The 14,359-nt window shown below is 39.2% G+C and overlaps 1 protein-coding gene across 1 annotated transcript; it reads right to left on the bottom strand.

The window, feature by feature from the left end:
• Window positions 1–490: 490 nt before the first annotated feature.
• On the bottom strand, window positions 491–6,358 carry LOC141479960 (uncharacterized). The gene is made up of 2 exons (XM_074169525.1): window positions 3,859–6,358; window positions 491–738 (listed from the first exon to the last, which is right to left on the bottom strand). Exons 1-2 carry the CDS (start codon window positions 5,472–5,474, stop codon window positions 735–737), a joined length of 1,620 nt encoding a protein of 539 aa, XP_074025626.1. The 5' UTR covers window positions 5,475–6,358; the 3' UTR covers window positions 491–734.
• Between the last annotated feature and the right edge of the window lie 8,001 nt (window positions 6,359–14,359).

The raw sequence follows: 14,359 nt of genomic DNA on the forward strand, positions 1-14,359 counted from the left end.
AACGCAAGTGTACTAATAAAAATTAAATAAGAACGATTTGATTTCTCATATTTGACTATCAGAAAAGAGTAAGGGTCTGCAGAATTTGAATATGAGTGGTAAACTTCCTGGGCAGAAGATCCAACACTCAAATCTCAAATGGGTTCGAGAATCAAGGTATACTTCATCAATTTCTTTTGTCAACGGTTCCAACATGTTTTTATTTCATCATTCCGTGTCAGAAACAGATTTGTTTGGTTAGGTTATATCCAAAGTGAGTAGATTTTTTTACCCCTTCACTTGTGGTCTGAAGAATTTGTTGTGGCTCACACCTATTTGAATTCCACGAAATAAATCAAACTTGACGAACTGAAGTGCTTATATGTTAGTGATCTTCCGGGCCACATGCAGAAGGCACGAGTTAAAATCTGCGAAATCTATTACGGTACGCAGCGAGGACCGAATATGCATATATCAGGTCTAGGACGATTGAGACGAGTGTATGTTATATAAACTTATAAATACAAACTTATAAACTTTTCAAAAATGATACACGATCCTCACTGTTCCCGGTTTATTTCAAGACTGTCTATTATTCACTTATTAGTTATACAACTCGATATCGACGATGCTGGTGAATCACATAGCGAGTCATTGCAGTTGCCTTTGTTCCCTTGAACAGTCGTATCGCCAGTAAATTTCCTCCAGATTTAACAGTCGGCCACGCTACACTTGTCCGCGTCCTCGCGATCCAATCACCTGAGAAATAACAATAATTTAGTAATAAGTGGTGGCACGAATGCACATTTAAATCAACATAGGTGGTCTGCTCTGGATACTCGCTTAGCTGAAAGTAAACCCCACATGACTAGTAAAACACAAGGAGTTGATGCATCAACACAAGTGAAGGAAACAAATAATAACAACAACAACAGCATGTAACATATCCGTCAGACATGCTCACCCAGGAGGAGTCCCAGTTAGCATACGTTGTTAACTAGGTCCCCTCACTCTCCGTAAATAAGCGCTTATTCGTTGTCAGATTCTCCTCGTCAGAATCTGAACTGACTTGTACATTGAAGGCCTTCATCTTATCAAGTGAAACAACCCCGTGATATTTTCTCTGCGATCGAGAAGATCCGTCAGGGTCTTTCACTACGTATCGATCGTGGTCCAATGCTTCAACAACAACGTAGGGCCCACTATATTTGGGAAGTAATTTCTTACTTCTTCCACTATTATTTGTTCGTATCGTTCGGATCAGCACTCGATCTCCAATTTTAAAGTTCCTACCAGCTGAACGACGCGCGTCGAATTTTGACTTTTGGCATTGTTGCCCCTTATCAATTCGAGCTTTTGCGTTTGCTCTGGTTTCGTCTAAGTTACAATCTCCTTGGGGTTCTAGAGCTATTTCGTTGTCTAGAACCGCGTTTTTTATTCCTCGCGGATTATAACCGAAGAATAATTCATATGGCATCTTGCCCGTCGCTGAATTCTTCGTTGAATTCAGTCCCCATTTTATTTTTGAGACGTTCATATCCCATCTTTCCTCATCTTCCGTTGATGTGGAAAGTGAAGATAGAATCGTTCTATTATATCGTTCCACCTGACCATTTGCTCTGGGAGTTGCGGTAGCATTCAGGACGTGTTTGATATTGAGTTCTCGGCAGTACTTTTCAAATGCCTTGCTTGTGAAACAGCTTCCTCTGTCGCTTATTATCCTTCTTGGTACTCCAAAGTTCTCTACTATACTTTTCAAAAACGATATGAGTGGTTGAGTCTTGGTGGATGGCACAGCCTTCATGAACACGAATTTTGTAAAGGAGTCCACTATCACAACGAGATATTGATTCCCTCTCTTCGACTTTACAAAAGGGCCTAAGTGGTCGACGTGTAACGTATCGAATGGTACTGCCACTTTTTCAATAGGATGCAGGTATCCGGGCTGTCTTCCCCCAGGTTCCTTGTTGTATATGCATGGTAAACAGGCGTCTGTGAATTTCTTGACATACCTTCTCATTCCAGGAAACCAATATAACTGGGATATCGCTGATAGGGTCTTTTCGAACAATAAGTGTCCCACTCCGTCATGTAAATGCAATACAACTTGCCGTCTCGCAGCTCTTGGTACAACCCACTTCTTGCCATCGGGTAACTTTCTATACAACCGACTTTTTTCGATACAATAGTCTTTGTGAATTTGTTGTTCCTCGTAGTCTGCGGGCAGCTTGTTCAACACTTCAATTAAATATTTGCATCTGTCGTCCATCATCTGTGCATGTAATACCCAGTCTCCGTTGGTAATATTTACTTCATTCACGATAACACCGAAATTTTGATAATGAATTTGACCTATTGGATTCCTACTCAGTGCATCGGCATGTGACATTCTTGATCTGGGACGATATTCTATCTCAAATGTGTACTCTTGTATCGCCAGCCACCATCTTCCAATTCTAGGTACAAGATCTCTTTTACAGAATGTCGTTCTTACGGCGTTGCAATCTGTAACTATTTTGAACGTAATCCCTATCAAATAGATGCGGAAATTTTTCAGAACGCTAACAACGGCAATGGTTTCCAGTTCATATGAGTGATACCGTTGTTCCTCCTTGCTTGTCTGCCTAGAATAGTACATGACTGGTCGCAGTTTCCCATCGTGTTCTTGTAGAAGGATCCCTCCGAGCCCCCATTTCGATGCGTCCGTATGGACTTCCGTCCTTAGCTTTGGGTCGTAAATAGCCAGTAATGGTCTGGTGATGAGTTTTTCCTTGAGGGTCTCGAACGCTCTAATTTGATCTGATCCCCAAGAGAATACTACGTCTTTTTTTGTTAACATGGTTAACGGTCTGGCTATACTTGCGAAGTTTTGGATATATTTTCTGAAGTATCCTGCCAAACCTAAAAATTGTCTTACCGTTTTGATGTCCGTGGGACATGGATACTTCTCCACAGCTTCGATTTTTCTTCTTCCAGGTTGAACGCCCATTTGACAAATTTCGTGTCCAAGGTATTCAACTTTTTCTAGGAAAAATTGGCACTTAGCGAGTCTCAATGTTAATCTTGCGGATTTCAGGGCATCGAATATCTTCTCCAGACTGAGGAGGCCCGATTCAAAATCGTTGGAAGGAATCAGTATATCGTCCATGTAAACGATAAGATTGCCGTAGCGTAGATTTCCTAAAACCTTATTGACGGTACGTTGAAATACTGCTGGAGCATTGCACAAGCCGAAGGGGACCCTGAGGTACTCATAATGGCCATCAGGTGTTATGAAAGCAGTTTTTTCCACTGATGACTCTTCTATAGCTATCTGATGATAGCCGGATGCTAAATCCAAGCTAGTGAAGAACTTACACCCCTTGAGTTTTTCTAGGAAATCATCTGTGTGTGGGAGAGGGAACCTATCTTTGACGGTTTTCGAATTAAGTGCTCTGTAATCCACACACATTCGATGTTCACCATTTTTCTTTTTAACAAGCAATATAGGGCTAGAATATGGTGACTGCGATTCGCGAATTATTTCGCTTTCCAACAAATCTTCTCTACGTCCACTATCTTCTTTACCTGTTCACGCTCCGAATGCGAAAGCCGGTATGGACGATAGACCACTGGCTTGTTGTCGGTGAGGTGTATGGACATTTTGAGTAGATCCGTTTTTCCTAATTCCCCAGTATGTTGGGCAAAGCAACATCTGAACCTATTTATTAAATCAAGCAATCGTTTTGCCTGCTCTGACGTGAGATTTTCATTATAAATCAAATCGGTTTGTCTAAATAGTTTTTGGTCATTTATCACCACTGAATTATTATTAATTGCAAAACAGGATTTATCTTCGAAACACTGTACACTTCGTACTGAAATATGTTTCGTACTCACCTCAATTTCTCGTTGAGAGATGTTCGTGAGGGACACAAAGCCATCTTCGCCTTGTGTGTACATTCTCCTATATAATGCTCTCGATTTGGCACTGATCGTAGGCCACCGGGAACGTAGACTTCTCCATTCACGGCATTTCGTGACGTAACAGCGATCATTGCAGTAGTCTTAGGTGGGACGACGACGGTTTCCTTGGCCCATAATGGTATTTTCCTCGGGGCTGACTGAAGCACCTCGTTTATGTCGTCGCTCGAAGAGAGTATTCGCACTTTTCCCTCTGCCACTATCATTACAACATGTGGCAAGCTTAGGAAAGGTTGACCCACCACAACAGACACCTCTTGAGCTGCATTTGGTACTACAAAAGCTTTTACGTTAGCCTCTGCATTGTCTAATTGTATGGTGAACTCTGTCTCCCCTAAAACAGAAACTTTTGATGCACCGTACCCTGTTATCGTTACAGAGCTGGCATTAATCTTTAGTTTTAGTTCGCGCGCTTGTTCCTCTCTAATCAGCATAGCACCACAACCAGTGTCGACGTAAGCCTTGGACGGCATCCCGTTTATTCTGCAGTCGAAGAAGTATTCGTCGTTGTGACATTGTTTCTTGAACTCCGCGATCTGTATTTTGAAATGTCGCCTGCAATCCTTCTCTAAGTGACCCAATCGCTTGCATTTGGAACACTCCAGTTTAGGTTTAGGACAATTGTTCGAGAAGTGCCCAGGTTGTTTGCAATTGTAACACCGCTGTTCTTTCGTGTTACTCCTGAACTTCTTGAACGGGCTTCTAGCTTTTCGTCGGTCATCTGAGTGGAGTCGCTTCCTAGACGGTACGGGATTTGAGGTAGGGTGAGGAGAGTATGAAGAATCAGCCTCTTGGTTAAGAGACGAAAGAAATTCTGCGTAGAGAGCATCAGGTGTTTCATAGCGTTCAGCTCTCGCTCCAACTTGGATTGTTGGATTGTTAATTCCATCAATAAGACACGAAACTGCATGTTTTGGTTTGATTTCGCAAGCGTTAATCAGATCCATCTTATCGAAATAGTACTCTTCCCATCCTTCCGAAGGCAACTTCCGTCGGTTGAGGAGTTTCCTAAGAGACGTCGCCGCATCTTGGTGCTCTGGAAACGATTTCAGAAGTAGAGTTTTCCATTCATTCCAGCTCAACTCGTACGAGCTCAAGTTGTCGTACCATTTTCGAGCTAATCCACTTAGGCGGCTCTGCATGTGGAATATTTTCGTGTGCTCGTTCCAACAATTCACTCTTCCCAATTGTTCTATCTTCTCGATCCACTTGGTACAACTCAGGTTAGGATTTCCTGGTTTGAATTCTGGGATACACTCTGGTTTGACAAAAACCTTACTGGTGCTCGGTCTTGACGAAACTTCATATTCGATGAGCCTTTCTACCAGTGATTCTAACCGTTGCACATTATCGTGAGGGAGTGGTGGCGTAGAGCTTCTAATAGTGGAGCGAACAGTCGAATCTACAACGTGTACTGCAGATCGTACACGCGAGTCACTGCGTTGTAGACGACGGTTTCCATTATGTTTGCGGCCATCGTCATCGCTAGAACTTTCGCTTGAACTCCGAGAACCAGATCTTGATCGACCCATTTCTTCAAACCCAGTAACGTCAATACTAGATATCAACGCAGAAAAAGACTATGACTAATTTATACCTTAATTAGTCTGCAATGATTAATATACCTGATATGTGAGCAATTAATTTAATCCAAAAAATCAACACTCAGTCTATACGTTGACTGAAAACCCTTCGTAGAACCACTAAACACTAATCAATATATTGTAAATCTAATATGTGAACTAATGATTAAACTCGGAAAAATAACACTCAGTCTATACATTGACTGAAAACTTTCCCACTAATAACGAGTAAATAATATAGTTAATAACAACGATACCTAACGCTATGATTATCGCTACCACCAAGAACTGCAAATATATACACGTTCGGCTAATTGTTACGTTAATTAGACCTTAAGATTTTGGCAACAATCATCGTAGACGAGCCTTAGTTAGTTTAGTTTTGTACTCACAGTTCCACACACTCAGGTGACTAATTTATACGTTAATTAGACCTTTAGAGTTTGGCAACAATCATCGTAGACGAGCCTAAATTAGTTCAAGTAGTGTACTTACAGTTCCACACACTCTGGTGAACAAAAATAACACAACCGTATGACTAATTTGTACGTTAATTAGTAGCACAAAATCACTGATGAACCACGAACACTATGCACTCGGTAGAAGAGAGTTCTATCCCACCGCTGCTCTATAAACTTATAAATACAAACTTATAAACTTTTCAAAAATGATACACGATCCTCACTGTTCCCGGTTTATTTCAAGACTGTCTATTATTCACTTATTAGTTATACAACTCGATATCGACGATGCTGGTGAATCACATAGCGAGTCATTGCAGTTGCCTTTGTTCCCTTGAACAGTCGTATCGCCAGTAAATTTCCTCCAGATTTAACAGTTAAGTATGTTAACAAACAAATGTTGGAGTACATCAGCAATGCACTACGTTGATAAGCAAGCCTATTTATATGTTACTATTTGTTTCTTTAATTCCATTGTACGTCTCACATACCAAATTGATAATGCTTGCACATACATTCATTATGCAGGTAACTTGCCTCAACGGATGCAAATTAATCTCAACTGACAAAACAAGAGACACTCTATTCACACATTTTACTCAGGTTAAATTATATATTTAGGGCTGATGACATAGTAAACTGGAATTTAAAATTTCAGTAAAACATGATATTGAAAGGAAAAACTGGAACTGACGTGAACTGAGTTTGATGATGTTAGATGGTGAAATACTGAAAAAGGTGTCGCGGTATATTTCTGTATTGTATTGAATATTTGTATTGAAAACTCTACATGGTTTGAAAAATAAAAATTATACTCAACATTCGTTATTTTCACAATCGAACAAAAAAAAAAAGGAAAAAAGGAATCAGAGTAAGATTTCCTCTTTTGCACTTCAGAAAAAAATACCGCGCTCGAATCTGTTCAGCATCGTTGTTGCACCGCCTATGCCAATTCTTCGCGAGTAGTTTCAACTTTTGTGCACAGATGTTCAATCGATGATTCCATCTGTAACTGAAGTCTGCGTTCTTGGTTATTGGTGACGGGAACTGTTTTCTTTCCACAACTGTCGAAAACAATACACCTACATCATTCAAAATCAACTTATATTGCTACAACAATATACAAGAAAATATTCTATTGAATATTGAGTAATTTATGAGTACCACATTACAATTTACAGTAAAATCAACTAGCTTCAATTAATGAAAAGTATCCCAGACATGTCGACCAATCAACAAAAAGCAAATTTAGGAAGAATGTTAAAAACCTTGCCAAATCAAACAAAATTTATTGGAAATGAAAAAATGTCTGAAGACATTTCAGAGCCTTCAACAATATCAACATAGAGGAGAGATGAGTTGGATTGCATCCTACCAAAATGGTATTTCATTACTAATGCTAAGATCCGTTTTCGTAATATGGAAACCTACCTATCTCATTAAGAACCAATCACACTCTGAATAATATTTGGAAAAAAATTTACTCTCGGATCGTCTGATATCATCATACAGTTCCAGCCTATCGTCAAGAAAAACCCTAAAATATTGTCAAGGAAATCACCGGGAAAATTCGTGTTCGGTTGGTCTTGTGATATACACTCTCCAGAACAACTAAAGGGTCACTATTTTGTAATGATCGTGAACAAGAACGAGTTTTATGATAAATATAACGATATGATTTTTGGTATTGGACAACTTTGATACAAAACAACAGGGGTTGTTTATGTCACTTGGCTTTGGATAAGACTAGATAATTCTCATCTTTTTGTGAACAAACCGAAACAGGAATGGAAAATGTACTGACAAGGAGCAGTTTACTCATTTTCTGTTTGGTGCCTCCTGTTCACGTACAGGCAGGTTTTAGAAAGTTTCTTTCTGACAATAATATCACTAGGGCTGTGAATTGAATTGCAGTTGGTGTTTCCCAACGTTAGGTGGGTCAAAGGTTAGGCGTGAGTCAATCAGTTTTTTCAATACTTTGGAACCGCTACCAACAACTATAGAAGACAAGTATTTATGTCTAAGTGCCCCCAGATGCAGATTTTCAGCAGCCAGGGAGTAACAAAATCAGATAAGTCGAGCAACGGAGTCCCAAATTTCTGACCAGACTGTGCAAAATCGACTTCGGGATAGTGAATTGAGATATAAACGACCATTCCAGGTATCTCGGCTCGAAGCACGTCACAAAAGAATGAAAAATCCAGTTCACTTGGACTCACAGACGTAAGCAGCTAAGGCATTGACGTAAAGTACTATTCTTGATGGGTCTAAATTTACCCTTTTCGGTAATGATGGTCGGGCCAGAGTATGCACAAGGAGGAATGAACGTTTTATTCCCTACTACCCATCTCAAATGGTCCCATTTGGAGGTGAATCAACGATGGTGTGGAGTGGAATAACATTCAATGATTATACAGACTTTATAGTCATCCGCAACAACTCCTTGACTGCCCAAAGGTACGTTAATGAAGTGTTAGATGTCCAGGTACGTCACAGAGCAGAAGCAGATATTGTGCGTCACTACCTCCAAGCCCACAATATCACTACTTTGGGGAGATCCGCTGGGGTGACCTGAATCCCATCAAACAAATCTTGAATCAACTGAAAAGAAGCATCCGTCGCAGTCAAAACCAACTCACTGCTTTGCGTGGGCTTGAAATCATCCTTCGAGAAACGGGGGAGCTTTTGCCTCCAGAAACCTCAGGAGGCTCATAAGAACCATGCCCTGGCAAATCCAAGATGTGACTTCTATACGAAGAGAAAGTACAAGATACTGAACCATGAAATGAAATGGAATCGGCACTGGAGGCCCTGACCGAGAAGCCAATGTGGCCTTACTGACGGGGTCGCCTGACTCCTGGTCAGTGGCAGAAATGAGTAGGGTGAGGGGAACTAAAACTCCCCAAAAGTATTTGCAAAACATGCCGCCGTGAACCAGCCTACCCAAGCTAAGGTGTAAGGAATCGTGATATTGTCTTCGTTTATGAACTATTCAATTACTGTGAATCAGAATCACATCATTCATGGAGAAATCACTCAGAAATTATGAAAATCACAGACATTTGTTTCTGGCTCATTAGCTGTATTAGTACGATATAGTCAATGTGCAAAGTTAGGCAACACTTGGTTGCAGAAAAAACATAAATGCACGAAGTGATCAACAGAAGCCAGCTGCACTTTGTGGTTTTGATCAGGTCACCATGAGTTAGAGATATCACAAAAGTTATCACGAGGCAGCTCCAGCTATTTGTGTGATATTCGGGCCCACTATACGATAAAGATGATAATTTAGCGACTGGATTTGATATAATTGAAAGTCGGGAAAATTTATGCACTCAAAAATTATGCAAACCGCATACAGGTGTTGACCGCGTACACGTGTTGACCGCATACACGTGTTGATACCTGTTTCCAGCTCATTAGCTGTCATCAGAACGTTAGGTATCACTAAAGTCACAATGCCGATGTCATAAATTTATAATAGAAACAAGTCGCCCTTCCGTATGCATATCGATAAAGCTTTTCAAGCAATATTTCGGAATTTACATATTCAAAAACTTTTGTGAGCTAGTTAAATTGCTGTGATCACATTATCATCATTAATAACTGAATGGATTTTATGTAAAAAAATCCTTTAAAGAAGGTGAGAGTAAATGGCGTGTTGATGAAAACAACCAATTCAAGTAGCATTTCATTGTTCACACAAACACAACACGTGTTTCACTACAAAAAAGCTTCCTCAGGCATGTTCTCATAACAACTAATTAATTTATTGAAGAAAAAACATTTCATTGTGGGATTTTCACTATACAGTTTTACAAAATCGCAACACGTGTTTCGTAATACGTGTAAGGCGTAACACGTATCGCGTTTTTTCGTGTTGCATTTTACAAAAATATAACACATGTTTCTTGACTCACAGAAAACAGTTTGTTAGTATATCTCTTACTAAATCTGCATATCAAAATTTCTCTATGGGCTCTGTTTCAAGGCCAATTTTATTTTTATTTCACATGGATGACATGGATAATATCGAATCTTCTGCCATCTTTATTAGATATGCAGATGACACCAGTATAAGTGTACAACTACGGTTGGTAACCTCATTTCAAGATGTGATCAGAAGTCTCTCTATTTCAATAGTAATAAGACAAATATAATTCGATTCCACAAAGCTGGTTCAAACTGGAAAGAACATTGCACCAACTTGATCTCAAAATTGAACTCTTTATGTTTTATGTTCCGAAATCTTAAGAACATTTTGTTACGTGAACAATTATTCGTATTCTATCATGCACAAGTAACCTCCCGATTACGATATGGCATATGTTTCTGGGGTGTTTCCACTCGAGCACCAGACGTATTTATTGCACAAAAACGCATTTCAAAAATCATTTGCGATACCCCAAGCAAAGCATCCTGTAGACCAATTTTCAAAGAATCCAAAATTTTAACAATAACAAGTATTTCAATTTGAGAAATGTGTGTATTAGAATTCAACAAATCCATAGTTATAATACGAGGAATTGCGTTGATTTCCACATTCCCTACTGTAGATATGCTGTATCTTCAAAATCTTCTGAATATTCGAGTCTGAGGATTTTTAAAACTGTCTAAAGGAATAGTTAGTTCCACCAATATTTCTATTTGTAAAACTCGCTTGAGAACCTATTTACTCAACAATTCTTATTAGACATTGGATGATTTTTTTCGCTTTTAGATTATAAGTGACTATTCCTATACGTTTTATCATATTTGAGAAAATAATTGTATTATGATAATTATTATTATTATTCCTTCATGAAATTAGTGTGTCATTAATTTTCAAAATTGAAACTAAATATTTGTTCACCAATTCTCCACATATAGTAAGATCCCTGAACCGATCTACGACACCACCAAACAGAGATTCAGAATTAAACGTGAAGATGATATTGCTTTTTTCTTTCTTCACACATACATAATTCAGAATGATTCCTCCATATTCTGAACAGCGAATAAAAAAGTTATGTAGGCATTGGTGTCAAACTAAATAATTTTATTCCGTGAAGTACTCCAAAACTTACATATTCAACGTAACCCAGTATAAAAAGTGGACTAAAAGAATACATTACAAGAGCGAATCCTCGTAACAGTAGCATCTTAAACAAGCTACACATGGATTCGATTATATAAACTCTTCCTTTTTGTGTCCATGATGTGTGATCCTGCTGTTGATTTAAACTGTCATATGAAATTCAGAGTTTGCCGGTTTTTGTGTGTGGCTACCTTGGAAATTATCATCGAAATTACATGGTGTCGAGAAGAGTTGTACAAGAAATGTTATATTTGTTTTCATTCCCGTTCGCACGGTATAAATTTTCCTTTTCCTGTCAAACGAAAAAAATGTATCTTGGTCATGCAATGAATCAAGTGTTTCTTTGGTTTTATGGGTGGCTTTTGTAATAAATAAGTCGCTTTTTACTTTTTTGGTTTTGTTTATGGGCTCATCAATTATTGATACATAAATAAATGCAAGTGGGTTCTACAACTTTCACAATCGACAATTTATTATGCATAGTTAGACTTAGAAATGAACCGTTATAACACAGGGGATAGCAGTTGATCAAATGAAGTTGGTAAACACAATCGATAACTGTAGGACACAAAGAAAATTATACAAATTTTGCAAGATTATGATCGCACTTGCTTGTTATTAACGCGAATTGAAAATTGATAAAAGTGGAACCGCGTTACCATAAACATCTCCCAATAGTGTTTTTTTGGTTTTGCTATTTCTGGTTCGTGGCATTGGGCCATTGATCAATATTTCCGAATTTTATATTCTACATTCAACAATACAACCTAATTAAAAAACGTAAGAATTGAAATGGGTATATTTTTAGGGCAGATTAGTTTTTGTAAAAAAAGTTATTTTATCATACATACAAACTGAATGGAAAGAAGTAATTTTCATACAGGACGTTCTAACGAAAATATGACCACCTTTATGTCAGAAACGGACATATAATTGAAAATTTCAAAGACCACGTCAATTATTATTTCTATAAGGACTTATTCTGATATGCATTTCATTCCCGAAATTTCACATCCCTGCGGTCAACAACTACCCCTCTATTTTTTTCAATGACATGGGGAGTCGAATAATACATCATTTGAAAGGTCTTTCGCCCCTCTATAACCTCTGCAAAGTTTTTCAAAATTGCTTTATTCGTTATTGAGAAATTGAAGGTTGAACAGAAAATTCGCTGTTGCTCATTTTATTGGGGAAATCAACAAAAGTAATACCAATGGCAACACAATCAACGAATGTTGACTTCTATTTAGTTCCATACGATAATACAGTCTATTTTCGATAGCGTTCCTTATATTATTGAAGATGTCCGGAGTCAGAAATCGGCATTCCCGACCAATGCTTACAGTTTCAGCTATTTAGCATATTCATTTTGTTGGTGAGAGGCACCAAAGTGTTTCACGTGTTGACCGATTTTCCGCTACTGAAAAAATAGATCAACGAGTTTCCATAAAACTTCAGTTTACTGCTCAAAATACTTGAAATGTTGACAGTGACATACAGTGATTGTACTCTGAATAATGAAAATGTTTACAAGTGTTACCAGCTTTTCACAGAAGGTGGAGAAGATCTGAATGACGAAGCTCCTCGTGGATACCATAGCATATCAACAACCAATGGAAATGTTGAGAAATATAGAGAAGTTGCTGAGGATGTCGACATATCAGTTGACTCATGCCATGTAATTTTTCTGGAAATTTTGAGCATGAAGTGTGTGGCAGCGAGGTTCGTTTCGAAATTGCTCGGTTTTGACAAAAAAAGCGTCACATGAGCATCGCTCAGGAATTGTTGAATGACGTCGACGGCGATCCAGATTCGTCTAAAGCGATCCAGATTTGTCTGGTGACGAATCATGGGTATATGGTTTTGACATCGAAAATAAAATCCATTAGTACCAATGGAAGAGCCCAGGAGAACAAAGACCAAAATAAGTTCTCCAAATTCGATCAAATGTCAACGTTCTCCTCACTGTTAGCTTCGATTACCGTGGCATAGTGCATTGAGAGTTCTTGCCACGGGTAATAAAGAGTATTGATTATCTTGAATTTATGCGCGTTTGCGAGTATCTGTAGAGTATGGAGGGTGAGTATAGGCCCATACAGCACAGTAGAAGGTCCCCGGATTGAACGAGACAGACGGCAGACGGTGATGTCATCACACCAGCCAGGTTGCTTCTCAGCTCAGAAGGCATACAGACCATCCAGTCAACCAAATTATGACGTGGTGTCCTGTCACCCAGCGGCGAACCAATCAGAGTGTACCAAATTGTCACGTAGCGTCCTCAGACTGTCACGCAACTCGCCATTTAATCAGAGCACACGCTTTTGCATCTCAGAACATTGTGGCGGGAGATTTGAATCTGGAATAAATAATCTGGAATAAATAATTTCCCATTGTACATCCTCTGAGGAGTTATTCAGAGACATTATATCTGCAGGTGTAGGCCAAAGCTCGCCGAACACACACTCTCTTATTGACGATAACTCCGGACACCCCGGACATCCTGCATAGAGGTGTGTCCACTAGCCCCATATTATGGAGGTGTTTCCTTAGTTGACAGTGGCCAGCAAGAAATTTTACTGTTAAGCGTAGATTTTTCCTGGTCATCGCCAGATATTTTTTCGGCGCCAGCTTCCCAGGGTCGCCCAGGGTGATCCTGGCAGGATTGCATCCTTTGATTCCATCCCATCTCTTTATGGATTGAGCATGAGTGTGACATTTGGCTAGTACCGCAATTGTCGAAGTCATCAGGTCGTAGGTGTCACTGGGTCCTGAAATTCTTAGTCCAGCCGCTTCCTTGGCTAAAAATTCGGCAATACGATTACCTTTACTCCTGTAGTGCCCTCAAACCCACCTCAAGATAATGTTATTCCACCGAGACTTTGTGACTTCCGTTATTGTGGAAAAACAATTCATAGCTTTTGCATCACAATGATGCTCTTGCTCACTCGTAATTTCACGTTCGTAATTTTTAGGCAAAAATACATCTCAATCATGCCTCAGCCACCGAATTCATCAGATTTGCCCCCTTGCGACTTTTTCCTGTTTACAAAATTTAAGAGACCTGGGAAAAGGTGGCGTTTTGCGACGATTGAATTGCTGACGGTGCTCAAGGACACACCAAAAAGTGCATATCGGAACTGCTTCGAGGATTGGTAAAAACGCTGGCAGAAGTGGATGGATATAAACTGATGAATGAATGAGCATTCATCGAGAAACATTGAAATTCACGTCATTTCAAGAGCTACACATCTTTGTGAAAAGTTTATTTTGCTTTCATCCTTCTTTCGACAGTTGTC

Source organism: Leptinotarsa decemlineata, unplaced genomic scaffold (assembly GCF_025532065.1).
Source record: "Leptinotarsa decemlineata unplaced genomic scaffold, Ldec_3_MD MMD2_P_RNA_scaffold_5, whole genome shotgun sequence".
NCBI lineage: Eukaryota > Metazoa > Arthropoda > Insecta > Coleoptera > Chrysomelidae > Leptinotarsa > Leptinotarsa decemlineata.